This window comes from Panthera pardus, unplaced genomic scaffold (assembly GCF_024362965.1).
Source record: "Panthera pardus isolate Hobbes unplaced genomic scaffold, ASM2436296v1 HiC_scaffold_6, whole genome shotgun sequence".
Taxonomy (NCBI): Eukaryota; Metazoa; Chordata; class Mammalia; order Carnivora; family Felidae; genus Panthera; species Panthera pardus.
Window position 1 is genome coordinate 93,292,347 of NW_026526991.1, and position 25,808 is coordinate 93,318,154.

At 39.9% G+C, this 25,808-nt stretch overlaps 1 protein-coding gene and 1 long non-coding RNA gene across 2 annotated transcripts in view; one reads left to right on the forward strand and one right to left on the reverse strand.

Annotated features, from left to right (window-relative positions):
• Positions 1 to 1,912: 1,912 nt before the first annotated feature.
• On the reverse strand, positions 1,913 to 23,966 carry LOC109268644 (uncharacterized). Its single transcript, XR_008419493.1, has 5 exons — positions 23,829 to 23,966; positions 15,302 to 15,373; positions 6,349 to 6,439; positions 6,198 to 6,264; positions 1,913 to 3,038 (listed from the first exon to the last, which is right to left on the reverse strand). It is a non-coding gene; the product is annotated as an uncharacterized LOC109268644 (long non-coding RNA).
• PLBD1 (phospholipase B domain containing 1) overlaps positions 23,631 to 25,808 on the forward strand; it is a 52,724-nt gene continuing 50,546 nt past the window's right edge. Inside the window, exon 1 of the mRNA XM_019452045.2 lies at positions 23,631 to 24,026. Within this exon, the coding sequence (XP_019307590.1) occupies positions 23,918 to 24,026 (109 nt within the window). The 5' untranslated portion in view covers positions 23,631 to 23,917. The remainder of the gene's footprint in view (positions 24,027 to 25,808) is intronic.

Below are 25,808 nucleotides of genomic sequence, written 5' to 3' on the forward strand. Positions count from 1 at the left end.
CTACTATTATGATATTGCTATCAATGAGTTTCTTTATGTTTGTGATTAATTGATTTATATATTTGGGTGTTTAAATATATATATATATATTTGGGCACATAAATATTTACAATTGTTAGGTCTTCTTGATGGATAGACCCCTGGATTATGATATAATGCCCTTCTGCATCTCTTGGTACAGTCTTTATTTTCAAGTCTAGATTGTCTGATATAAGTACGGCTACTCCAGCTTTCTTTTGTTGACCATTAGCATGATAGATGGTTCTCCATCCCCTTATTTTCAATCTGAAGGTGTCTTTTGGTCTAAAGTGGGTCTCTTGTAAACAGCATATAGATGGATCTTGTTTCCTTATCCATTCTGTTACCCTATGTCTTTTGATTGGAGCATTGAGTCCATTGACGTTTAGAGTGAGTAGTGAAAGATATTAATTTATTGCCATTATGATGCTTGTAGAGTTGGAGTTTCTGGTGTTCTCTGGTCCTTACTAATCTGTGTTGCTTTTGGTATTTTTTTATTTATTTATTTTCATTTTTTTTCTCCCCTCATTGAGTCCCCCTTAAAATTTCTTGCAGGGCTGGTTTAGTGGTCACAAACTCCTTTAATTTTTGTTTGAGAAACTTTTTATGTCTCCTTCTATTTTGAATGACAGCCTTGCTGGATAAAGAATTCTTGGCTGCATATTTTTCTGATTCAGCACATTGAATATATCCTGCCACTCTTTTCTGACCTGCCAAGTTTCTGTGGATAGGTCTGCTGTAAACCTGATCTGTCTTCCCTTGTAGGTTAGGGACTTTTTTTCCCTTGCTGCTTGTGTGAACCAGACAGATGCCCACTAGCTAACTCCTTTTGTTCTGATTTCAGGATCCCAGGAGACAAGTATTTAGCATGTCTGTATGAAGGAAATGTACCACTCATGACAGGGTGAGTATTTCAATTCGTGCAAATTTCATATTTTTTATTGTTAGTGAATACATTGTAGCTTATAAATTTATCTCTCATTTTTTTATTATTTTTTTTAAAGCTTATTTTTGAGAGACAGAGAGAGACAGCATAAGCAGGGAAGGGGCAGAGAGAGGGAGACACAGAATCCGAAGCAGGCTCCAGGTTCTGAGCTGTCAGCACAGAGCCTGACGCGGGGCTCAAACTCATGAACTGAGATCATGACCTGAGCCAAAGTCAGACAAACAACTGAACCACCCAGATGCCCCTATATCTTATTTTTAAATTGAATTAGGCCTCAAGAGATTGGTCATCTCTTATTAGCTGACAATCAAGTTTCTGCACCATTAAAGCTGAAAACCATGGTGACATCATCTAGGCAATTCCATCAGTGGTAGTAGCATATCTGGGCTCCCAGCCATCGGGTTCCTTAAAATATGTTGTGTCACTCTGCCTACAGCAATTCCTGGTATGTTCCACTCCCAAAGCAATAAAGTTTTGACTCATCCTCCTATTATCGTGTAATACCTTGTTCTTTACATATCATTCAAATAGGCCAATGAGTTACAAATAACTTTTTAGTAGTAAAAATTTTTTTTAATTAAGCAACGCATGAAATTCCAGTCTTTGAGTTGAACTGCATAGACAGAGGGACTTTAAAATCTTTTCCCTGCTTTCCTCCTCTCTTTCTTCTGCTAACATCTATCTACTCACTTTAAGAACCAGCTCCAGACTTGATGTACCTCACCCCAGGCTGTACGCTTCCTTCTTTCAACTCCCAAAATACCTTGTGTTGATCAATCACTGCACTTACCACACTATAATTACATGCTTATGCCTTGACTGCCCTGAGAGATCATTGAAAGCAGATTTTGTCTTATTCTTCTTTGTAATCCCTAACACCTAGCAAAGTTTCTGATGCATGTTCCTTTATGAATAAAGGAATGAATGTCTAAAGCACTAGCCCACATGTAGTTCAAAGACAGCTGTGTGACTTGATATTTATTTCTGTATTGAATAGGTAGGCTTTCAAATTTGGTTGCACACATCTGCCCATCTGACAACATAATTACAATTACAAATATAATGATAGGTAAAATTTACTGGGCATGTACCATGGTAAGTAGCTTTATACCCATTAGCTCATTTAATCCCCACAACAATGCTGCAAAGTAAATGTTGTCATTTAAAATGTTCAAGTAAAGAAACTGATTCCAGACCCACACTTATGCCATATTGTTCATATTGCCTAGTTCACCACAGGCAAGCATACCTACGGCCCCTCAGATTAAATCTAGCCACACAGCCCAGGTCCCCTGTGGAAGTCTACAGCTATCTCCATGTTTTCTTCAAGCTCTTCCACTTCTCAATAACTGTATGCTTCTGCATCCATGAGGATTGTCTCTATTTACCCTTACAAAATCATCTGATTTAAGAAATTAGGCTGTGAAGAGGAGGAGAGACATATGGCCATTGTTAGAAGGGAAAATAAGATGAAGGATTTTGTTGGCTTTGTTTTTAATGATGGGTTTCAGGAGGTTTGTTTGTTTTGCAAAAGAATCAAGAGGCCACAGACAGGGAAGAGGGAATAAATAGGTGACAGCATGAGGCTGAGTTAGGAGTGAAAGGGAAAGAAGACGGGAGGATCTGACACTGTTGGAGAGATTGATCTTAGCTAAATGGGAGGAAACACTCCTTTACTGTAACAGGCTAGAACAGAGATGGGTGGAAATCCAGATGCTTATGTAAAGTTGTTAGAGGGAAGAGAGTAAAGGGAGTTTGAAGTAATCTTTGTGGAAGGGAGAAAGCAAACTGACCAAAGAAACAATAGCATGGCTAGGCAGAGATGAGGGTTCATTTTGGGTTGAGATTTATGAACGCCTAATGGCACCAAGCTTTTCGCCTGATTGGTTTCCTCCATCAGAGGCTCAGATAGTGGAACTGAAGCACAAACAGACAGACAGACAGCTGGATTCATGCAGGTAGTCAGCTGGGTTAAACTGGTAATTGTGATGCCATTAAGAATGCCTAAGTAGGTCCACTGTGATGCAAGGTTGTCCTCTTAAAGCTTCTGTAACCCAGTGATGCCAGTTCAGTCCTTTTCAAAGCAAACCATTATAATGCAAAGAGGTTAGTTTAGAAAAGTGTGAAATAAAATAGAACCATAGCAAACGTTCACCAGATTAAACAGCACAGAACTAAAGACTTAGCTATTCTGAAATGTATAGTTTAACTCTAATGGAGACCCATGTGCTTTCATTCATCTATTTATGTAAAATCTAAAGCTATTTTACTCACCACATCTCCAATGCCTAGCACAGTACCTGATGCATGTTAAATGTACAGTAAGTGTTTAGTGAATGAGAGTGTCAATATGACTTGCTACTGAGATGGTAAAAAGTATTGGAAACAATGATCTTGGATAAGATGACTCAACATCATAAGGAAATTAGTCTTTCCTAAACTAACATAAAATGAACACAATTTCAATAAAATATCAACAAAAGTTTTATGGAGTTAGACAAGTTTTTACTAAAGTTCATATGAAAAAAATAAACATGCAAGAATAGATAGGGAAACACAAAAAGAAACAAAAACGAAGGGGACTAGCTCAACCAAATATTAAAATACAGTGTAAAGGCTCTATAATTTCAAGTGTGGGGATTGGAACATAAATAGATAGATGGACCAATGGAATAGAATAAACTCAAGTACACATAGAAATTAGTGTATGATAAAGATGGACCATTTATTACCACTGGGTAATAAATGATGCTGGGACAACTGTTTGACCATTTTGGAAAAAAATAAAATGATATCCCTGCCTAATGCGGTACACAAGAATAAGCTTCAAATGTATTAGGAAAATAAAAGTAAAAAAGGAAGCCATACAAGTATTAGAATAAAACACAAATGATTTTTTTAACATTAGTATAAAGGAGGGCTCCACACTGAGCATGGAGCCTGCTTGGGATTTTCTCTCTCCCTCTCCCTCTCCCTCTGCCCCCATCCCCCACTCATGCACTCCCTTTCTCCCTCTCTCTCTAAAAGAAAAAAGAGCAAAGAAAGAAAATAACATTACTGTCGGGAAAGCTTTGAAATTATAAAAATTATTAAATGATCAAAATCCAGAGGCAATAAATTAAATATTTATAAATGTGACTATGCAAAGATACAAAATTTTGTAGGGCAAAAAAAAAAAAATACTATCAGATTGTCACCTATTCTGTTGACAAGACTTTGTGGAAGGAGGCATTCTCTTATTGGGTGGTGGAAATACAAACTGGTACACCCTCTTAGAGGAGGCCCTGGCACACAAGTTAGGATAGCAAAACTACATGTGGACTTACTTTTTGACCCAGCAATCCCACCGCTAGGAATTTACACTGAAGATACACCTCCAACAGTCTTCCATTGAAGATACACCTCCAATACATATGCACATTGCCGTGTTGTTTGTAATTGCAAAAACACTGGAAACAACTAAATGCCCACACGTTGGAAACTGTGGAATAAATTGTGGTCATCCAGAAAATGCTGTAAGAAATGATGGTCTCTATGAACAGTTGTGGATGCATTTTTAAGCGAAAATAGCAATGTGTAAAAGAGTGTTTAGTATGATAGCTTTCCGTTAAAAAGAAAGAGAAATAAAATATACACATATCAGCTTATTTTTGAAAAAGAAACAGGAAGGATAAACCAAAACCTTAGAAGATTGGTTCTCTATAGGGAGTATATGGGAATGGGTTATAAAAAATGTGGGAATTGGAGCAGGTAGAAGGGAGGGGAGGGGAGATGTGACACTTCTGTGGGTGTAACTTTCTGTTTTCTGAATTTGAGAACCATGTTAGTGTTTCATCTACTCAGAGAATACATGTAATTTAAATCAACCAGGATTGAGGAGGGAGACCATACTAAAACCAGGATAACAACAACAATAAAACTATTTAAATGTATCACGGGTGAATGGCATAACTACACTGAAGGGGTTGGACAAAAAAGAAATGAACAAATGAGGGAGGGGTAAAGGGTAGGGGGAGGTAGAAGAAGAGGGAGGAAGGAAAAATATTCATCAGTATCTTGCATCATGTAACAAAAAATAATTCAAAAAAGGATTGTAGACCTAAATGTAGAATATTTATAGATGAAAACATTGGACTTCATAAAAATTAAGACCTTCTGCTCTTTCAAGACACTGTAAACAAAAATGAAAAGGTAAACCATAGACTGCAAGATAATATTTGCAAATCAGATATCTAGTAAAAAGTCTTATATCTGTAATATATAAAGAACTCTCAAAACTCAATAAGAAGAATTAATACTGAGTGACATCAGCAAGATGGCAGAAAGCTCTGGACCCTCCTTCCTCCCACAGACCCATCAATTCAACAATAATACACAGACCAATTCCCTTTGTAAGAAATCCAGGACCAGATGAGAGGCTCCTGCACCATGAGCAAGTGCAAAACCATCCACATCAAAGCCAGTGGGAAAACTCAAGGCACCGTGATCCTTCCCCTCTGGCACAGCACTGCCCAGCTGGGAGGAAACCCTCATCCCAACTTGTTCCTGGGGAGGGAAGAAAAGGACTGGATGATACATCCAACATTCTCACTTTTCTGAAGACTGCCCAAGAGACTGGTTTCTGTCTTACCTGAACTTGAGCACTAACAGGTGAGGGCCCCAGACTGGGAGCCACTGAGAAAAGAGGCAGCCCCTTCTTGGGACTGGCATGCAGGCAGCAGTTTGGACTAGCATGTACACATTTGCCATAGACCCTCCTCCTGGCTCAGTGTACTGTGAGCAAGTAGAAATCCTCATATCCTAGCTTTGCTCCCTGAGGAGGGAAAGAGGTGGACCTTGCACCCAACATTCTAACTTTTGCAGGAGTGTCCAAGGGACTGGCTTCTGTCTTACCTGATTGCTTCTGAGAATGTTGATGAGGGGCACCTGGTTCGCTCAGTCAGTTAAGTGCCAGACTGTTGATTTCGGCTCAGGTCATGATCTCACGATTCGTGAGATCGAGCCCCGGGTCAGGTTCTACACTGACAGCATGGAGCCTGCTTTGGATTCTCTCTCTTCCTCTCTCTGCCCCTCCCTTGTTCACGCACACATGCGGGTGCGGACTCTCTCTCTCGAAATAAATAAATAAATAAACATTAAAAAAAAAAAAAGAATGTTGTTGAGACCAAGCACACTCTAGATGACTGGTGGCTGCTGAGGATAAAGGCAAAGGTTTGGAATGGCATTTACTTACTCACGAGAGCTCCTACCCATGATTCAGCACAGCCCAATCAGGAAGATCCCCAGCTCCAAGATTATCCCTGATGAGGAAAAGAGAAGACAGAAATATATATACAACATTCAGACTTTTTAGGTGACTGCCTGAGAGCTGGCTCCAGTCTTACCTATCTCTGAGCATGGATGGGACCTGGCATACTCTAGACATCTGGGGATCACTGAGGACAAGGTCATGGGTGTGCTGCTGCTCCAGAAGATCTATGGTATAGCAGACAGATATCAGCGGGAGGAAGGGATTATAAAATCCTGCAATAAGAAACCAGCAAGTCCCTCTGGGAATTTAAACATACAAGGGAAAGGAAGGCATATAAACAAAGAAGATTTGAGAGCGCCACCCCCCATATTTCTCTGGCAGGGCTGACAGTGACAGTCTCCTCCTGTATGAAGCCAGTCCAGGAAGATCGGGAGAGGTGGATGATACCAAAACAGAGTCAAGGAAAACAAAGAAAAACAGGGAAATGTGGCCCCCCCAAAAGGAACAAGCTAAATCTCCAGAAACTGACCCTGATAAAATGGAGATATATGAATTATGTCACAAAGAATTCAAAATAACTATCATAAAAATCCTCAGTGAGTTCAGGCTAACGATGCACGGAAAAAATGAGAATTTCAACAAAAGGACAGAAAATATAGAAAAGAACAAAACAGAAAACTTGAAGGCAAAGAATACAACAGTTGATCTGAAAAATTGCCTGGAGGGGTTCAACAGCAGATGAGCAAGCAGAAGAAAGAAGGGGTGAATTCAGAAAGGTCATTTCAAATTATCCAGTCAGAGGAGCAAAAAGAAGAATGAAAAGTTCATAGGGCTTATGGTAGACCATCAAATGGACCAGTACTATGGGAATCCCAGAAAAAAAGAAAGAGAATTGGCCAGAAAGCTATGTTAAAAAAGAGTGCTCAAAAACTTTCAAATTTAGGGAAGGATATGGACCTCTGCTCCAAGAAGCTCAACAGTCTCCAAAAAAAAAAAAAAAAAAAAAAAAAAAGATGAATCTGAAGAAGTCCATAATGACACACATTACAATCAAACTGTCAAAAGCTAAAGACAAAGAGAAAATTTCTAAAGCAGACTTACGAGATATGCTGAAGGAAGTTCTTCAACTTGAAACAAAAGGATTCTAAACAGCAACACAAAAGCATATGAACCATAAAACTTGCTGGTAAATGTAAACATGGATAGCAATGCAGAACCTGTAATACTGTAATGGTGGTGTATATATCACTTTTAGTTCAAGTGTACAAGTTAAAATACAAAAGTACAAAAAAAAACTATGACTATAAAAATACATGAAGTAGATAGACAGTAAAAAAAAAAAGGTTGTAATATTTGACGTCAATAACATAAAGTGTTTTAGGGGGAGACATAAAGGTATAGTTTTGTGATTGAAGTTTTTGTCAACTTAAAGCAGAATGTTAAAAGTTTAAGAAGTTTTATGTAAGCTCCATGGTAATTACAAAGAAAATACCTATAGAAAATACAGCAAAGAAAGTGAGGAAATGAGAAAGCAATCAAAGCATGTTATTAAAAGAATAATAATAATAAATTTAAAAATTAATGAACCACAAGGGAAGACAGCAAAAGAGAGAAGAAGGAACAAAAGACTTACAAGATAATATCACACAATTCATAAAACGGCAATAAGAAGTCCTTCTCTATCAATAATTACTTAAATGTAAATACATTAAACTCCCCAATCAAAATACATAGAGTTGTTTAAAGGGAAAAAAAACAAACAAAAAGATCCAACTATATGCTGTCTCCAAGAAACTCACTTTAAGGACATACAGAGGCTGAAAGGAAAAGATGGAAAAGATACTCAACAAAATAAAAGCAAACTAAATTTGACAATATATTAAAAGGATCACATACATAACCAAATGGGAATTTTCCCTAGGATGCAAGTTCAGTTGAACATAACCAAATCAATGTGATATACCACATTAACAGGGTAAAGGGAAAAAATAGCTGATCATCTCAATAGATGCAGAAAAGACACTTGACAAAATTCAACATACTTGCATGATTAATAACTCTCAACAAAGTAGAAGTAGAAGGAAATTGCATCAACATAACAGAGGCTGTATATGAAAAGCTCACAGCTAACATCATACTCAACAATGAAAAACTGAAACTCTTCCTCTAAGATCAGGAATAAGACAAGGATGGCTGCTCTTGCCACTTTCATTCAACATAGTACTGGAAGTCCTAGGCAGAACAGTTAGGCAAGAAGAAATAAAAGGCAAAAAGAAATAAATGGAAAAGAAGAAGTAAACTTGTCTGTTTGCAGATGGTATTATCTTATAGGTAGGAAATCCTAAAGACCACTGAAAAACCATTGGTACTAAAAAATTCAATAAAGTTGCAGGATACAAAATTAACATACAAAAATCAATTGCATTTCTATACAATGAAATCTGAACAGGATATTTAAAAAACAATCCCTTGGGGTGACTGGGTGGCTCAGTCAGTTAAACTTCAGACTCTTGATATCAGCTCAGATCATGATCTCTCAGTCTGTGAGTTTGAGCCCTGTTTTGGGCTCTGTGCCAACAGCTCAAAGCCCGGAGCCTGATTCAGATTCTGTGTCTCCCTCTCTCTCTGCCCCTCCTCCACTCACATTCAGTTTCTTTCTCAAAAATAAAAAAATTAGAAGAATTTTTTAAATAAAAAATATTTTTTAAATCCCATTTACAATAGCATCAATAACAATAAAATACTTAGAAATAAACTTAACCAGAAGGTGAAAGACTTATACATCGAAAACTATAAAACATTAATGAAAGAAATTAAGGAAGACATAAATAAATAGAAAGACATCCCATATCACGGGCACTTTTTGCAAAAATAGTAAAAACAATACTGAAATTCATATGGATCCAAAAGGATCCTGAATAGCCAAAACAACGTTGGAAAAGAAGCACAAAGTTAGAGGCATCATGCTTTCTGATTTCAAAATATGTCACATAGTTACAGTAATTAAAACTGTATGGTACTGGCATAAAGGCAGACATATAGACTAATGGAAGATTATAGAGAGCCCAGAAATAAACCTATGCATACACAGTCAATTGATTTTTGATAAGGATACCAAGAATACACATTGGGAATATGTATTCAAGAATATATCTGGAAATATCATACACAAAAATCAATGTAAAATGAATTAAAGACCTAAACACAACATCTAAAACCAAAAACTCCCAGGAGAAAACATAAGGGGAAAGTTTCATGAAATTAGTATTAGTAACAATTTCTTCACTATGACACCAAAAGAACAAGCAACAAATATACCTGTGGAACTACATCAAACTAAAAGCTGCATAGCAAAGGAAACAAATCAATAGCGAGAAGGCATCCTATGGAATGGAGGAAAATACTTATAAACCACATATCTGATAAGGGGTTAATATCCAAAATATATAAGAACTCCTGAAACTCAATAGCAAAACAACAACAACAAACCTCATAACTCTATTTAAAAATGGGCAAAAAACTTGAATAGGCATACCTCCAAGGAAGACATACAAATAGCCAAGAGCTATATGAAAAGATGTTCAGATCATCAAAGAAATGAAAACCAAAACTACAATAAGATAACAGCTCACACCTCTTGGGATGGATATTATTAAAAATAGCAAGTGTTGGTGAGATTGCGGGGAAATTGAAACCCTCTGCACTGGTGTTAGGAATGTAAAATGGTGCAGCAGTTATGGAAAACAGCACGGATGTTCCTCAAAAAAAAATTAAAAATCAAACTACCAAACGATCCAGCAATCCTACTTCTGGGTATTTATCCAAAAGAATTGAAATCAGAATCTTCAAGAAATATTCACACTCCCATGTTCACTGCAGCATTATTCATAATAGCCAAGAGGTGGAAACAATCGAAATGTATCTGTAGTTGAATGGATTCAAAATGTGGAATGTACATACAGTGGAATATTATTCGGCATTTGAAAAGGAAGAAATCCTGCCATATGCAACAACTGGGATGAACATTGAGAACATTATGTTAAATGAAATAAGCCAGTCACAGAAAAACAAATACTGCCTAATTCCACTCATGTGAGGTGTGTAAAATAGGCTCATAGAAACAGAGTAGAATCATGGTTGTCAGGAGCTGGGAAGAGGGGGAAATGGAGAGGTGCTGTTAAATGGGTATCAAGTTTCAATTAAGCAGGATGAAAAAGTTGTAGAGATCCACTGTACCACGTTGTGCTCAAAGTTAATACCATACCACATACTTAAAAATTTGTTGAGAGGATGATCTTATGTTATGCGATCTTATCACAATTAAAAAACAACTTAGTAACAAGGAAACAAAAATAATTTAAAAATGAACAAAAGATTTGATATTTCACCGAAGATTAAAAGATGCTCAACATCGGGGCGCCTGGGTGACTCAGTAGGTTAAGTGTCCAACTCTTGATTTCAGCTCAGGTCATGATCTCACAGTTTGTGGGTTCAAGTTCCACATCGAGCTCCATGCTGACAGTGTAGAGCCTGCTTGGGATTATCTCCCTCACTCTCTCTTTCCCTCCCCTGCTCGTGCTCTCTCAAAATAAATAAATAAATTGAATAAATAGAAATAAACTTATTTCTATAAATAAACAGAAATAAATAGATAATAAATAGAAAATAATATAGAAAATATTAGAAATAGTATTTATTATATTATTATATTATATTATTTATTATTATATAATATATTATATATAATATATATTATATTATTTATTATATTATTATATTATATTGTATATATTATTATAATTTATTAGAAAATCAAAATAAATAGAAAAAAAAGATGCTCAATATCTTTCTTCATTAGGAAAATGTGAATTGAAACCACAGTGAGATACTACTACGCATCTATTAGAAAGGCTAAAATTAAAGACTGACCATACAAGTGTTGACTAGTATATGAAGGAACTATAATACTCATATCCTGCCGGTGGAAATGTAAAATGGTACAACCATTTTGAAAATCAGTTTGCAAATTCCTAAAAAGTTAAACGTATATCTATCACATAACTTGTCTATTCTACCCCTAATTATTTTCCCAAGATAAATGGAAGCCGATGTCTACACAAAGACTTGTATGTATACGTTCACAGAATTTTTATTTAGAATAGCCTCAAACTGGAAATAACACAAGTGTCCATAAATAGTAAATGAGTAAGCAAATCATGGTCTATCCATACATTGGAATATTACTTGGCAATATAAAAAAGAACATGGGATAGATCTCAAAGAACGCTAAGTGATAGTAGTCGTATAAAAAGAATACATCCTGCATGATTCCATTTACATAGAATTCTAGAAAATGAACATCACAGTGGCATAAAACTGATTAGTTGTTCCAGATGGGACAGTTGGAAGGGGTGGGAGGGAGGGATTACTAAGGAAAGGTGGGAAATTTCTACGTGATAGATTCTTTATCTTTAGAGTGATGATGGTTTCATATGTGTATACTATGTGAAAATGTATGTACACTTTAACTGTACACTCTAAATATGTGTGGTTATGTCAATGAGACCTCAACAATGTTTTTTTTTTTTTTAACTGATACAACATAGATCCATTCAGCAAAAGTGAGAATATGGAAACTCTACAGGACAGCAGCCTGGTATCTCTAACAAATAAATTGTAAGGAAAAAAATATGAAAGGGAAGTGATACATTAAAAGTGACTTAAGACACATATTAATGAAATGTAGTCTATGCCGAGTAGACTCTGTCTGGATCCCAATGCAAAGAACAAAAAAAGAAAGAAAGAAAGAAAGAAAGAAAGAAAGAAAGAAAGAAAGAAAGAAAGAAAGAGAAAGAAATCTAGGAGGTAATTGGGGAAATCCGGAAACTGAGTAGTTGATGATATTTAGGAATTGCTGTTAATTTTTTTATATATTATAATGGCATTATTATGTTTTTAGAAAATGGTCTCTAGCTTAGGTGGGATGAGGATATGAGGTCTGGATGAATATTGGCCAAATTATTGAAGTTGGTGACGGTACCTGTGTTTTTATTCCGATTTTGTTTAAGTGTAAAATTTTCCATAATACTTTTTAAAATTATATCTAAGCTGCATTTTGGATGCATACATTGTATTTTCCATGGTGATATTATAGAGGAAGAAAAACTTCTCCTTGACTTTCTCAAGGTCCCTGGCTGGGACTGGAAATTAAACTGATCAAAACAGATTAACAGGAGAAAAGCACACAAATTTTGTTGAATTTCTCCACGTACATGGAAGCCTTCATAAGAGAATAAAACCTGGAGAAGTGACTAGAGTAGGAAGCTTTTATATCTTTAGGACAAAGAAACAATAAATGGGTGAAAAGTTGATAAGACAAAGGGGTTTGGGCTGGGGACAGTCCAACGAGACCTAGGTGGTCCCTGTCCTCCTTAAATAAGGATTCGTTTAACAAGTTTTGTTTGCAAATTCTTCTGGTGCCCTCTCTGTCACCTCTTCTGGTGCCAATAAAGTCTGTTTCCAGTAAAAGGAGAATTTATTTTCTGCCTTCGTGCAGAAAAGGAGGCCCTTTTTCTGCATTTACTGCTTCTTAATTGCCTTCAGCTCAAAATAATTTTTACTTCAGAGAGGCCTATTTTGGGGTGATATATTGGAATACAATAAAGTCAAAACTAAATTAAAGCAAAAAGGTACTTTTCTACTGAGATTAGCTCCAATCTAAAGATTCAATAGTTTGAATTCTTAAAAGGAATTGTCTTGCATCATTTGTGCACACAGAATCTCCAGAAATTGGGAATGTAGAAAGCCATTTTTTTGTAAAAAAAAAAAAAAAAAAAAAAAAGTAACATTTATTGAGTGCTTTACATGTATCCATTTATCTCATAATTATATGATATCAGGTATGATTATAGGTTCTTTGGATGGCCAGACTTAGCACAGTGACCCTCGGACGAAAGGCAGAACTTTGTCACAGCTTCAAACTAGAGAAGGCTGCCATGCAAGTCACACAGCAGTTTGTACCTGGGACTGAGCCAGCCAGCAGAGCCGAAAGGACAGTTTTTATGGCCAACACAGTGATGTCAGCTAGGTTTTGTGTCTTTCTAGGGACTGGGTATTTTGAATAACTCCATGGGCCCAAAGATCAGGCCATCCCTGGGTGTTAGTATCCGGGAGCCTCTGGCAGTTGGATACTGGATACTGTAACCCAAGGGTGTTAGAGCCTAACAAGGGAAGTAACTGGGGTAGGGGTTTAGCAAACTACCTGGAAGAGGAATGGAGAATTTCTAGCTCTGACTCCAAAACTGGATCAAGAGAGCACTTGTGAAATGTTATGTTACGTGGATATTGTCAAATCACTTTAGTTCTCTGAACTCACAAAATGCCTATGAGGTAGGTACTAGCATTATCATTCCCATTATATAGAGGAGAAAACAAAGGCAAAGAGATAAATATACCTGCAAACTGAAGTTAGTGGCAAAGTTAAGATTTGAAACGGTGTTGCATGGAAAGCATTAACAAATAGAAACGCAAACTCATTCTCTTAAGAGCATCAGAATTTCTCCATCTGAAGCTAGTGAAGCAATTTGGATGAAAGGAAGACCGGGAGACCAGTCTTGGAGGTTACAGAGCAATCTTTCTGCTTTTACTTAGCTTACTGTTTATTTGGAAAGGCTTAGTGGAGTCTCTTTTTTATTTTTTTTATTTTTTTTTAGTTTTATTATATTTTTTAAGAGGGAGGAGGGGCAGAGAGAACGGGAGTGAGAGAGTCTTAAGCAGACTCCACATTCAGCACAGAGCCCGACACAGAGCTTCATCTCATGACCCTAAGATCATGACCTGAGCCGAAATCAAGAGTGCGACGGTTAACTGACTGAGCCACTCAGGCGCCCCAAGTCTCTTTTTTAGAGTGTGGGGCACTTCAAGTTCATTCCCCTGGTGGAGCCATTGCATTCCCATCATCCATGCTGTTGGATAATCCATCTACGTTGGGATTCAATTCCATGCAACCCAGGTATCCCACTATTTTGGGCTACCCTGGGGGAAAACAAAATTCATTTAAGAGTTGCCTTTGATTTCAAGTTATTTAAGGAGAGTACACCCACATAAAACACACATAAAAAAGAAAATAAGGGCCAAAATTAGTGCTATAAATAAGTACAACAATAATTTAAGGCAGGAAAAAGTGAACACAGATCAAAGCAACTTCGGGATAAAGCTCATTCTACCCTCTTTGCACCTCATACAACTCGTACCTGTGTGGCACTTAGTATTATTCTGTCTGGCATTGTAGTAATCTGTGTACTTACCCAAATCCCACTGCCAGGTAGTAAGTTCTTCTTCCAGGGCAGTAGCTACAAACCTTCTCACTGAGCAGTATCTAGCACAGTGACTCATTTTTTACTAAGCCCTCCAAAGTGCTTGTTGAACAGAGCCGATTTGGGCCTAGAGCTGAGCCTTAAATGACAGCTTGGTTTGGAAAGGAAGGGAAGAAAGGAATAAGCTAGGAGAACAAGCTCATCAAAAATGGAAAGAAAGGGCAAGATGTTTCAGACCTGTTGTAGACCAGAAGAGGGTTCACCCAGGAGAAACGAAATGAGATAGAAAGGCATAGAGTCATATCGTGATTTGAACTTTCTTATATAGGCTGTTGGCTTTCAACAGCACAGGCTAGGGGGAATTTGAATCTTTTGGGAAGTTTTTAAAATCCCAGCCCAGAGAAGATCAGACTGATAAGGGGCATTAAGTGACCATGAGCATTTTGAAAATGCTTCCTAGATGATTTATACCTTCAACTGTTGCTTTTGGCGTTGAAGAGGCTTTGAAAAAAAGTGTAACAACAACTACAAAAATAACATGACTTAAACTGTTAATATGTTCATTCAAAGTGAAAAAGCTTGATCGAATATATACTTTAGGGCAGATGCTTGGCTGGCTCAGTTGGTAAAGCGTGCAACTCTTAATCTCAGGGTTGTGAGTTCAAGCCCCGAGTTGGGTGTGGGCTTGAAAACAACAACAACAAAGTGAGAAAACATACTTTATGTTTCAAAGTATACAATAGCCAATTTAAAACTCCTGATTCTACTTACAGTCTATTTAGAAGATTTGTTCAGTCAGGACACCGTCAAATATTTTCACTTTTTTATATAAAATGAAATTTCCTGTGGATATTTTAAAATAAAAATAAAATTTTTAGATGACAAAACTACTATGTTCTTGTCATAAAAAATTTTGGGAAATACGGACATGGGGAAAAATCACCCCAAATCCTACAACACAGAAGCATGCATTACAACACACTCTTGTAATTCTTTCCTTTGCTTAGCTGGCTTCCCCTTCTCCACCCCATTTAAAATTTGTATCCATTTGAATATGTAACAACTTATGCATGCAGTGAGACAAATTCAGGTTTGGTACAATTGTCAATTAAGTCCCATCCTTCTTCCAGCCACATTTCCATTTCATTAACCTTGCACAAGCATGTCCCTTATATTAAACTATTTAGTTTTGGGGCTCTGCTCATGGTATCATGGTGAGGCTTGACCATAGGATGCATTTTATCTCAACAGGGTCAATGCAATTTGGTCCTCCCTGCAGTTTATACTTAGTGGAAGCCATGTGAACAAGGAAAGTATTCTCTTCCCCACTGCACAGCCCCTGCTGTCGTCTGGCACAATGATCTAATGGCCCCAAGTCTCACAAACTCCTTGACATTTGCTTTTTCTGCCTCTGCCTAAAGCCCCTTTCTCCTCTGAGAGCTCAAATCAAGTTAACAAGGCAGGCAAGCTATGGCGAGACATCATGCTTTTCTCTCCCTCCCTTCTTCCTTTTCCCCACCCGTTCTGTTTTTCCCCAAGAGCCCACACACAAACCTAATTGTCCAGTATCCTTCTTCAGTACAAACCACCTCAGGTAGGTGACTACATATGGGCTCATGCATGCATCAGACACATCCAAACATGAATTCTAGTTTAGCTCAGCCAAAGATCCCACACTACCAAAGCCTAGTTAATAACATCATTCCCTAGAAGATAAACAGTAAGAGGATGGGCTCTGGGACTGTTAATAGATCGCCCCTGAGTCATTTGCTTCTCAGAGCCGATTTTTAAAAGCATGACTCGTTATTCAAGAGGAGTTATAAGTATGTAGAAAATCATTGCTCAATTTATTTGGCAATGAAAATGGCCATTATGGTTTTTATGCAACGTTGCTTCTGTTAGGTAATTCTTGTTGACCTAGCGTTCCAACCAAGTTGCTTGGTAGCAAGTGCTGACCAGAAAAGCATTGACTTGTGCTTTAAATGGTTATCAACCACAGCAAGGAAGTAATCTGCCCTGTGCTATGAAGTATGCAGCTTGAGAAATGCACCTTGTGTCACAGGGCAAGAAGAGGAAGCAGAAAGAAAACACAGTCTTGGCGAAGGAAGCCCTGAGGCCACCCTGCCTCTAGCTTGTGGAGCCCAGCTGAGAGCACGGCGAACTTGATCCCTGAATTTGGGGTCTTGAATTACCAAACTGAGTGAAAGATCCCCCTCTCAATTTTTACATTATGTCTTCCCCATTCTTCTGGCCTGAATTTTGACGTGTCAGTCAGTCGAAGACTATCAAAGTAATTTTTTCAAAAATGATTCAGAGAAGTTCTATTTTCTGAGTCATTTAATATCTGTTACCTTAATACATGAACTAAAATTAACCCTAAAATTTCATGACCACAACCTTTCCTCCCAAAAAGTATGTATGTAGATGATTCTCCTGTGGCAAAGTTAATCTGATGTTTCATGTTTTGTAGGTAACATTTCCCACACACAACCCCCTACTGGAAATTTCACAGTTTTGTTTGGTTTTGTTTTTGCTTTGGGACCAATTCAGAACCTACTCTTTTCTTAGAAGTGGTATGCAATTACCCCTAAGGGGAGAACCACCTTTGTTGAGAGAAAGCTTTGATGAGCCTGAAATGTGTTCTAGCCTCCAGGGCAGTAAGACTGATGGATTGAGGCTTGAGAGAATCAGTTTTAAGGGAAGGATCTGCTGGCTGCCGAGAGAGGGCAGGGCAGGGGTGCCCGGAGCTTAGGTATTGGTGGTAGCGTGGAAAAGGGGATTCTGAAGATGTAAACCAATTAGGAAGTGTTTGAGAGAGAGAGAGAGAGAGAACAGCCCCAAATTAGAGTCACTTGTGCTAAGCCCCACATGGGTAAACCATGACTTAATGTCTAACATAACAGCACTTTCTACCTCTCCAGAGATGGTGATTTTTAACCAGTCAACCTGGAATTACCTGATCAATACCAGTGAGGTAGTCTCCACTTCTGCTCCCCTTAGGAGGGGGACCTTTCCTGAAACTGTACTCTATGCAGGGAGAATTTCCTTTTTCCACCCCCTTTCTGCCTTTAAAAACCTTTCCTTTTCCACAGCTCAGTGGAGGTCTTTTCTATTTGCTAGACAGAGTGTTGCTCGATTCATGAATTGTGGGATAAAGCCAATTTGATCTTTAAATGTACTCAGTTGAATTTTTATGATTTAACACAAGCCAATGAACAGCAGACAGTTTCTCAACAGAGAGAGTATTCAAATTTCCTTTGACACCACTCCCTCAGGACTCCCTTCTCAGCCTACAGTTGTCTGGAAAATTAATATGCACCATGTACACTCCATTTCCTGTGTCCAGGAGAGGCAAATCTAGTTTACGCAACTAGGCTAAAATAGGATCTTTTCCTAGTAACATTTTCTGGAGTTTTGACCCGGGTTAACAGTGTTGACTTCTAGACAGTTTGCAAGAATTAACTGCCTAAAAGTTTCTTCTTACTGTCTTTGTTTTAAAACATCAGGAGCAGCCATCCTTATCAAATATTTATCAAGTATTTTTCATTTATTCATTGTTATGTACCATTCAGGTTTAAGTCCTTTCTTATAACCTGAAAGAAAAGCAGGGACATGCATCACCGAAATATTTCACATCTATAGTCAAGGTTAAGCCCCACGAAGGAAAGGTTTAATTTGCAGTTGTTTTTATTGGGCATTTGTACTTCTGTCTATAGAATGAAGAGGTGATGCTAAATTATTAACAGTAGAGAAAAAAATAGAGGAAGCCAGTGGTAGGTACTCCAGGATGTAGCCGCTTAATTTCGACAAGAGCTAGAAAAAGAGATTTAGAACATTTTGAAAAAAAAAAGAGCTGTCTGGCACCAGATTACATCTTTAAACAATGCAGAAAATCCTCTGTACCCTAAAAGTATTTGGGAGTGACTTTTTCAGCCTCTTTGGAGGGACAGATGGGGATAAAGATGCCTATCGGCAGGGTAAAAAGTTCGTGTGTGTCAGCTGTAGGAAAAAGAGTGATCACAAACTACTGTGTCAGTATTCAACTTGTACAGAAACTTCTTTCTTAAGTGCTACATCTCTGGCTGAAGTAACCATTGCTGATACACCTCTCACCTAAAGGTGACCATGACCCTAAAGCCAACACATGCTGATTACCCTACAATCACTGACCAAGGGCAGCCCCTCTTTCGTGTATGCAACTTGCAAGACATGTGCAGCCTGGAAAGTATAATGGGTGGCAGCTTATAGAAAGGGCAGGTCAGTGAGTAGCAGAAAGGACAGGCACACATCACAGTACTGTGTGGGAAGTAGTCAAAACTAGCTCCACAAGCATCAAACCCAAGTCCAAGATTTCTGAGGCATGTCCATCCTTTCTTCGGTTCTGTAGCCATCTCAGCTCTATCTTCTGACACCTATAGGCCAAATGATAAGTTTAACTACCAAAACGGCCTACACACAATAATGGAGGGAAAGAATAGAAAAGACGAGAAGAATTAGTTATAGAAGTAAACATACAGAATAGTTGGATAGCAGTCTAAGACATTACCCTACACATTTGTCTTCTGAGAAACTGTTTAATCTTGTAAAGCTTCCTTCACTCTATTTATTCCAAGAGTCCAAGGCTCATTGCTCAAGGGAGGAAAAATGAAAATACTGAAAGATCAAAGCATAAAATTTGTGTCTTTTTGAGGTCTTGAGTAGACAAAGACCGTAGTCTTCAAAGCTGTAACCTTTCTTCTGGGAGAGGAAAATATTTTAAAATATTCAAAACCTTGGTTTGGAACCTTGAAAGACATAGATTTAAATAAAAGGCATAAAGCATATTCGAGAACAATAAATTGGGGGGACACCTGGGTGGCTAAGTTGGTTAAGCGTCCGACTTCGGCTCAGGTCATGATCTTGTGGTTTATCAGTTTGAGCCCCAGGTCAGGCTCTGTGCTGACAGCTCAGAGCCTGAAGTCTGCTTCGGATTCTGTGTCTCCCTCTCTCTCTCTGTCCCTCCCCCACTCATGCTCTGTCTCTCTCTGTCTCAAAAATAAAATAAAATTTAAAAAAATACATTAAAAAGATAAATTGGAATAAGAATTATAATAATGTTGAATTGGTTTTATCCAAAGAAGTAAAAAGTTTGAAGAGTTGATAAGAGAAATGTGTAGTGGGTTGATGCAAAGGCCAGTACCACCCTTCCTTTGGGGGGGTGAGTCACCTACTTACTGGGTGGGGCTGCGTGTGGAAATATTTGGTAACAGAAACCCAAGATAGGTCTCGAATTACCAGAGGAAAGTATGTTTAAAATTTCCAGAGCATAGTTCACGAACTTGCAAAACTTAGAATGAAGTTGTGTGCCCCTCGCGGCACCTGATTTGTAGAGTAGCAACAACTGGGGGAAGTGTCTGGGGAGATGTACCCCCAGAAAGGCTCACTAATCGACACACATTAGAGTATCTTTGAGTCCCTACTGCCACACCCCAGAGATCAGACACACTTGAGAATGAGCCAAAGGACCCAGTAGAATCCAAATCTGGATGGAGAGGTTGCCGAATAGTATCAGAAACAGCTAGCTGCCCACAAAAAATCATGTTTCCCTACTGGGGGGTGATGTTCCAGCTACAAACTGTTGCATTTCCCAGCCTCTCTGGCATATAGTAATGGCGATATGTCTAGAGACTGCCAGTGGAATACAAGCAAAAGTGATTAAAAAGCAGGGCTACACTATACTCTTTCCCCTTCTTCTGGTTGGAAGAAAAGACTCCAAGGTCCTAGGGTGATTGTCTCTGCCTCTAGTTTGACAACCATAATGAGTTCACAAGACGTGCCTAGAATATATTAAATTTTCACAGGAAATACTAATATCAGTAGATCACACCATAATGAACTGAAGAGTGTATTTGGGATATTATTGATTTTTGAAGAAAGCATACCACTGTCCCAGGACACTGAGAAAACTACTATTATTAAGTTGTTTAGCACTAACCACTAAATAAAAGGAACTATTAGATATTTCTTTTGGTCTGCAGCCCCAAGAATACATTGCTGAGACCCCAAGGACACTATGAACCAACAAAGTTTGGGAGCCTCTGCCTCAGGGAATGTGGAACCACAAGATGAAAGGAAGCTGGGTTTCTAAATTTCTTTTTCCTTTTTCTTTTTTTTGAGAGAGAGAGTGAGAGTGAGACCAGGGGGAGAGACAGAGGGAGAGAGAGAATCTTAGGCAGATTCCGCACTCAGCGCGGAGCCCGGTGCAGGACTCAATCCCACGACCGTGAATGACATCATGACCTGAGCCGAAATCAAGGAGTCGGGCGCTTAACTGACTGAACCACCTGGCACCTCTGGGTTTCTAAATTTCTAAATGAAAGGAAGCCACATACAAATTAAGAACTCCCACACTGAACTGGGATATGAGCCACACATAAACTTCTGTTGTATTAACCCGTTGAACTTTTGGAGTTTATTTGTCACAATAGCTAGCATTACCCTAACTAATACACACAGAGTGTGTAAGAATCTAGACTCAAAGCCAAGAACCACAGATAAAGGATCAGAAAAGATAAACCACATCTCGGTGGAGGCCACTAAGCCCAGAGGGTGACTCACAGAGTAGATGCCTCTTATCCAATATCAGGTCAATATGTAAGACGCCTGAAACTGAGATCAATGTCCAGGAAATGGGGAAGGATACAAAGAAGGCAAAGGATGGTAAGGACTTAGCCCAAATAAGACTGAATAACCCAAAATTTGACCTGTGAAAAGCTCTACTGTCAGTGGATAAGTGTTTGAATGCTAAGTTAGTTATGAGAAGAAATAAATTTACATGTGTGCATTGCATTCTGGAACTGTACACTTTTGAATCCATCATATATATGTTACGGCAAGGAAAGAAACACAGAGGTCACCATCTCTGTTTCTGTAACTGGTCACCCAGCTATAGACTGGGGCCAGTGTCTCAGCCGGCTGCGGTTGTTTGCCTAGTGGGGTGAGGAGCCTTAGTCCCTGGTGGTCCTGCCTAGGTGAGGTGACAGCACATTCATTAATCACTTCAGTAGGAACTCCCCTGAGCTGCTTCTACTGCTCCCTCCTACTACTCTATAGCTGTATTTCCATTTCATTGTCAGGCTCCACCACTCTAACCAACACAATAATCCCATTCGCGTCCTTTTTATTTTTTTCCAGAGAAGCCCAGTGAAGACCAAGCAGTAATTTCAAATCCCAGCTCAATGAAACTATTATTGTGTCTCTGGGTGGAAACATGCCTCCCTCTTGCTCACTGAAACTCCTAAACCAGTGGAGCCCAGACTCAGGAAAAAGTAGCACCAGGAATAAGGTAATGGCTGGTGAGACGCCCCAAACCACACATGTCTGCCAGAAAAGTGATAAAGACCTTTCATAGTCAACATCTTCTGTGGTCCTTCTCTTCTCTTGGCGTGAGTTTGGCTGCTCATATCCCTCCCTGAGAAGTAACCCTCCTGCCCCGCCTCCAATTTAAAGAAGGTAAGATGTATCATCATCCAATCCAGTGATTCTCAACTGAGGGCAATTTTGCCCCTTAGGGGAGCATTTGGCAATTAGTCTGGAGTCGTTGAGATCGTTACAACTTGGCGGGAGGGATGATACTGGCACTTAGTGGATACTGGCCAGGGGATACACAGGACAACCCCCAACAACAAAGAATTGTATGGCCCAAAATGTCACAGTGCTGAAGTTGAGAAACCCTGATTGAATTAATTTATTTACATAATTTGCTTCCCCCACTAGAGCGCAAGCTTTGTGAGAACAGAGATTTTGTCCACCTTGCTTATTGCTCTATGTCTGGAACATGGAAGTCAACAAGTATTTGATGACTACCTAATAGATGAATGCATGTCTCATAGCTCCCACCAGGTATTTTTACATACATGATCACATCCAAATACTTGGCTCCTTGCATTGGAAGGATTAGTAAGATGAAAGAAGGTGGTAGAGGGTAGCATGACTCAAATATCTGGGGCGGCACAACTTCTTTGAATGTCCCACGTAGCTCTCTTCCCAAGGTGGCGCAGCCAGAATCCTCATAATTTGCCTTCACTTTAATTTTCTAACTTGAAGAAAAATGTGCACTTTTTGCAATGTCCTCAGTTCCTTCATTCGTTAAGTGACGTTATCATCCAGGTACTGTAATCGGTGCTGTCACCAGACAAAATGATGGCTTAGGACTTGTGTTCAACAATTTGCACAGAGATGTGGTGTAATTGTTCTACATCTTTTCTAACAACTGTAAATGTATCTCCCTCTCTAAGAAAGCTGCTTCTTGTCCTCCCTTCCCATTTCCCCTTGACATCTCAGTTAAGCTTGCAAGAAAGACCAAGAGAAAAGAGTGGGGTACCTAGCGCCTCCCCACCCCACTCTGTAGTGGCTTGTCCCCGTCCTGGGTTCCCACACTGTACCTTAACCATAGCTCTGTTACAGTACTAATGGCAACTTCTGAGCACCCGCTTATTTATAGGCCTTTGTCCCTTCTTGTCTGGTAGGACATGCTCTTAATTGTCTGTATATCCCGGGCACCTGGCACATAAGATGGGCTCAACAAATGCTTATGGAAGAAATAAAATGCATTTTGCCTACTTCACAATGTCACCTAGGGCACCTTTTGCCAACTTCACAATGTCACCCAAGGCATAGTTTTGCCTACTTCACAATGTCAACTGACGCCCCCCTCCCACACACACACAGAAATGGGAACTTCGCGGGAACTCAGGGATAGATCTAGTTTCAGCCCCGTCTGAATCACATTGTAGTGGTGGCTCCAGCCAATGGAGAGAACGGCAAAGGAGCGAAAGTCCTGGGCTGCAGCAAATGGATCTAGGTTAAACAGCCGAGATGGAGGGGCACTGATCACTGAGGGATTAGGGGACCCGTGAAGACCACTGCAGAATGGCAAAGAAGCAGAGCTGCGTATAGGCATGCCTGTCACCATCGCCCAGGGTGCCTCATCCCAGCAGCTACAGACGAGTGGCCGAACCTGGCGACAGAGGCTAGCGGTGTTGATGTGAACTGGTTCGTTCAGACCTTGGGCCGCAAAACTGCCCGACGAGCGCAGGGAAAGTGGCACGTACCCTCTCCAGATCGCATAAGCGCAGCTGGGGAACTTGCCCAGCCCAGCCCAGCCCACAGGGTGCTAAAGGGTCAGAAAGGACCCGCCTTTCCCAGACTGGGGCCCGGCGGGGCGAAGGTTGTTCCCAAGGCCACGTGAGGCTTCCTCGCCCCTAAAAGCCCCAAACAGGCAGGGCTAATGGAAGAGGGAAGTTAGGGACGCCCCAACCTCGGAGACGCTGCGCGGTGCAGCCGGCCCTAGAGCCGCTCTCACGACAGCTGCCTCGTCCAACCAGGGGAGGTCGCGGCCGCCGAGCGATGGCCCGCCGCAGCCGGGACGGGCGCCCCGGGCTGTCCGCGCCGCCGACCCCGCCACTGCTGCCGCTGCTGCTGCTGTTGGCCGCCGCGGTGTCGCCGAGCCTGGCAGGTGAGTCGTGCGCGCCCCGAGGACCTGAGGCCCCGGGGAGGGGGAGTCCGAGGACAGGCGCCTGAGTGCCCCGCGCTGCGCCCGCCGCCGCTCCGTGCGCTCCCGCCCACGCCCGCGCCCGGGCTCGGCCAAGTTGACTCCCAGCGGGTGTCTGGGTTCTGGGAGGACGCCGCGGGGCGGGGGGACGGGCCGGACCCGCTGCGGCCCGCCGCAGCTCGGGGATGGCCCCCGAGAAGGGCACGGAGTGTCTTCTGCGAACTTAAGAAGTGTTGGCCAGAATTCTTGGCCAATAAATCAGTTCGCTCCTGCACGACACTTGGCTTGCTGAGCCTTTCTCTACTGGTCCTAAAAGAACCAGTATAAATAAATATATTGATAATAAATATAATAAATAAATATATAATAAATTAATAAATTAATAATAAAATATAAATAAAGTATAATAAATAAATAATAAATAAAATATTTAAATATAAATATATTTATAAATAAAATGTATTTATTCACATCTTAGAGGTCTGATTGCGGACTGCCAGTTTTTCTTCTCAACTGCCAATGACTTTGGTTTAAAATAACCGCAACCTGGTATTGTCAGCTTGATATGTGCCAGGCGGTGTGCTAAAGGGCTTTTCCTATAATGCTTACCACAACCCTAAATAGGATTTGTTATCCTCATTCTACAGAACGTTTGAAATTGAGAGAAATTCATTGTCTGGGTTCAGATACGCAGCAAGTGAAGTCGTTGCTGAGTTGACAAATGGCATTTACTTAAATACAACCCCCTTTGTAAAACGGGTGTTATCCTTACAGATATTAACACCAATCTATACCCTTTGTGAAAAAAACAAAAACAAAAACAAAACGAAACAAAAAAGCAAACAAGAACAAAAAAACTCCTGGATTTATCAGTTTTATTCCCAATGGATAAGACCAAGATTAACCATAGACACTTGAAAGACTTCAACAGTAATATTAAGGGAGGATTAAGTTTATTTCATAAGCCCTTTTCTGTGCTGAACTTGTGCAAGAGTAGGGTGGAGTTCGGGAGAGCAAACCCCTTCCCAAATGAGTGTACTGATTCTTATTACACCACCTTCCATCGACAAGCAACCACAAATATCAGATTTCAAGCTCTTTGCTTTCACAACTTGCCCACTTACCACTCTTAAATCTTTCCAGTCTTTTAAACTGCCTGGGCCTCTGGGATCAGCAGCCATGCACCCCCAGACCCCTGACTCCTGATTTACCTGCACATTCTGTTCCTTGCCTAGGATATGGAGGTGGCGCTCATGCCACACTTTTAGCCCAGCTGCTCATTCAGACGTGCCTGGGACAGGCTAGAAAGTGCTCCAGAAACGGAAATGGCTTTTTGTGTCCAGAATGATGAGTGAAACCCTTCTCACTTTTCTGTTCTCTGGAGTTTTCGGGTTTGTTTATTTGTTTATTTTTACATTTATTTATTATTGAAAGACAGAGAAACACAGAGGGTGGTGAGCAGGGGAGGGTTAGAGTAAGGGGGAGACACAGAATCCGAGGCAGGCTCCAGGCTCTGAGCTGTCAGCACAGAGCCCGACGCGGGGCTCCAACTCACAAACTGCGAGATCATAACCTGAGCCGAAGTCGGTCGCCTAACCAACTGAGCCACCCAGGCACCCCTGGGTTGTTTTAAATGTTCATTAGATGGAGGGGACAGCCTGAGGAGTGAGGTAGAGATGTTGTTTTTCTGAAGATAAGGCACTGTTTATTTAAGAAGTTATCACCTGATAAGAAACAGCTGCTTAC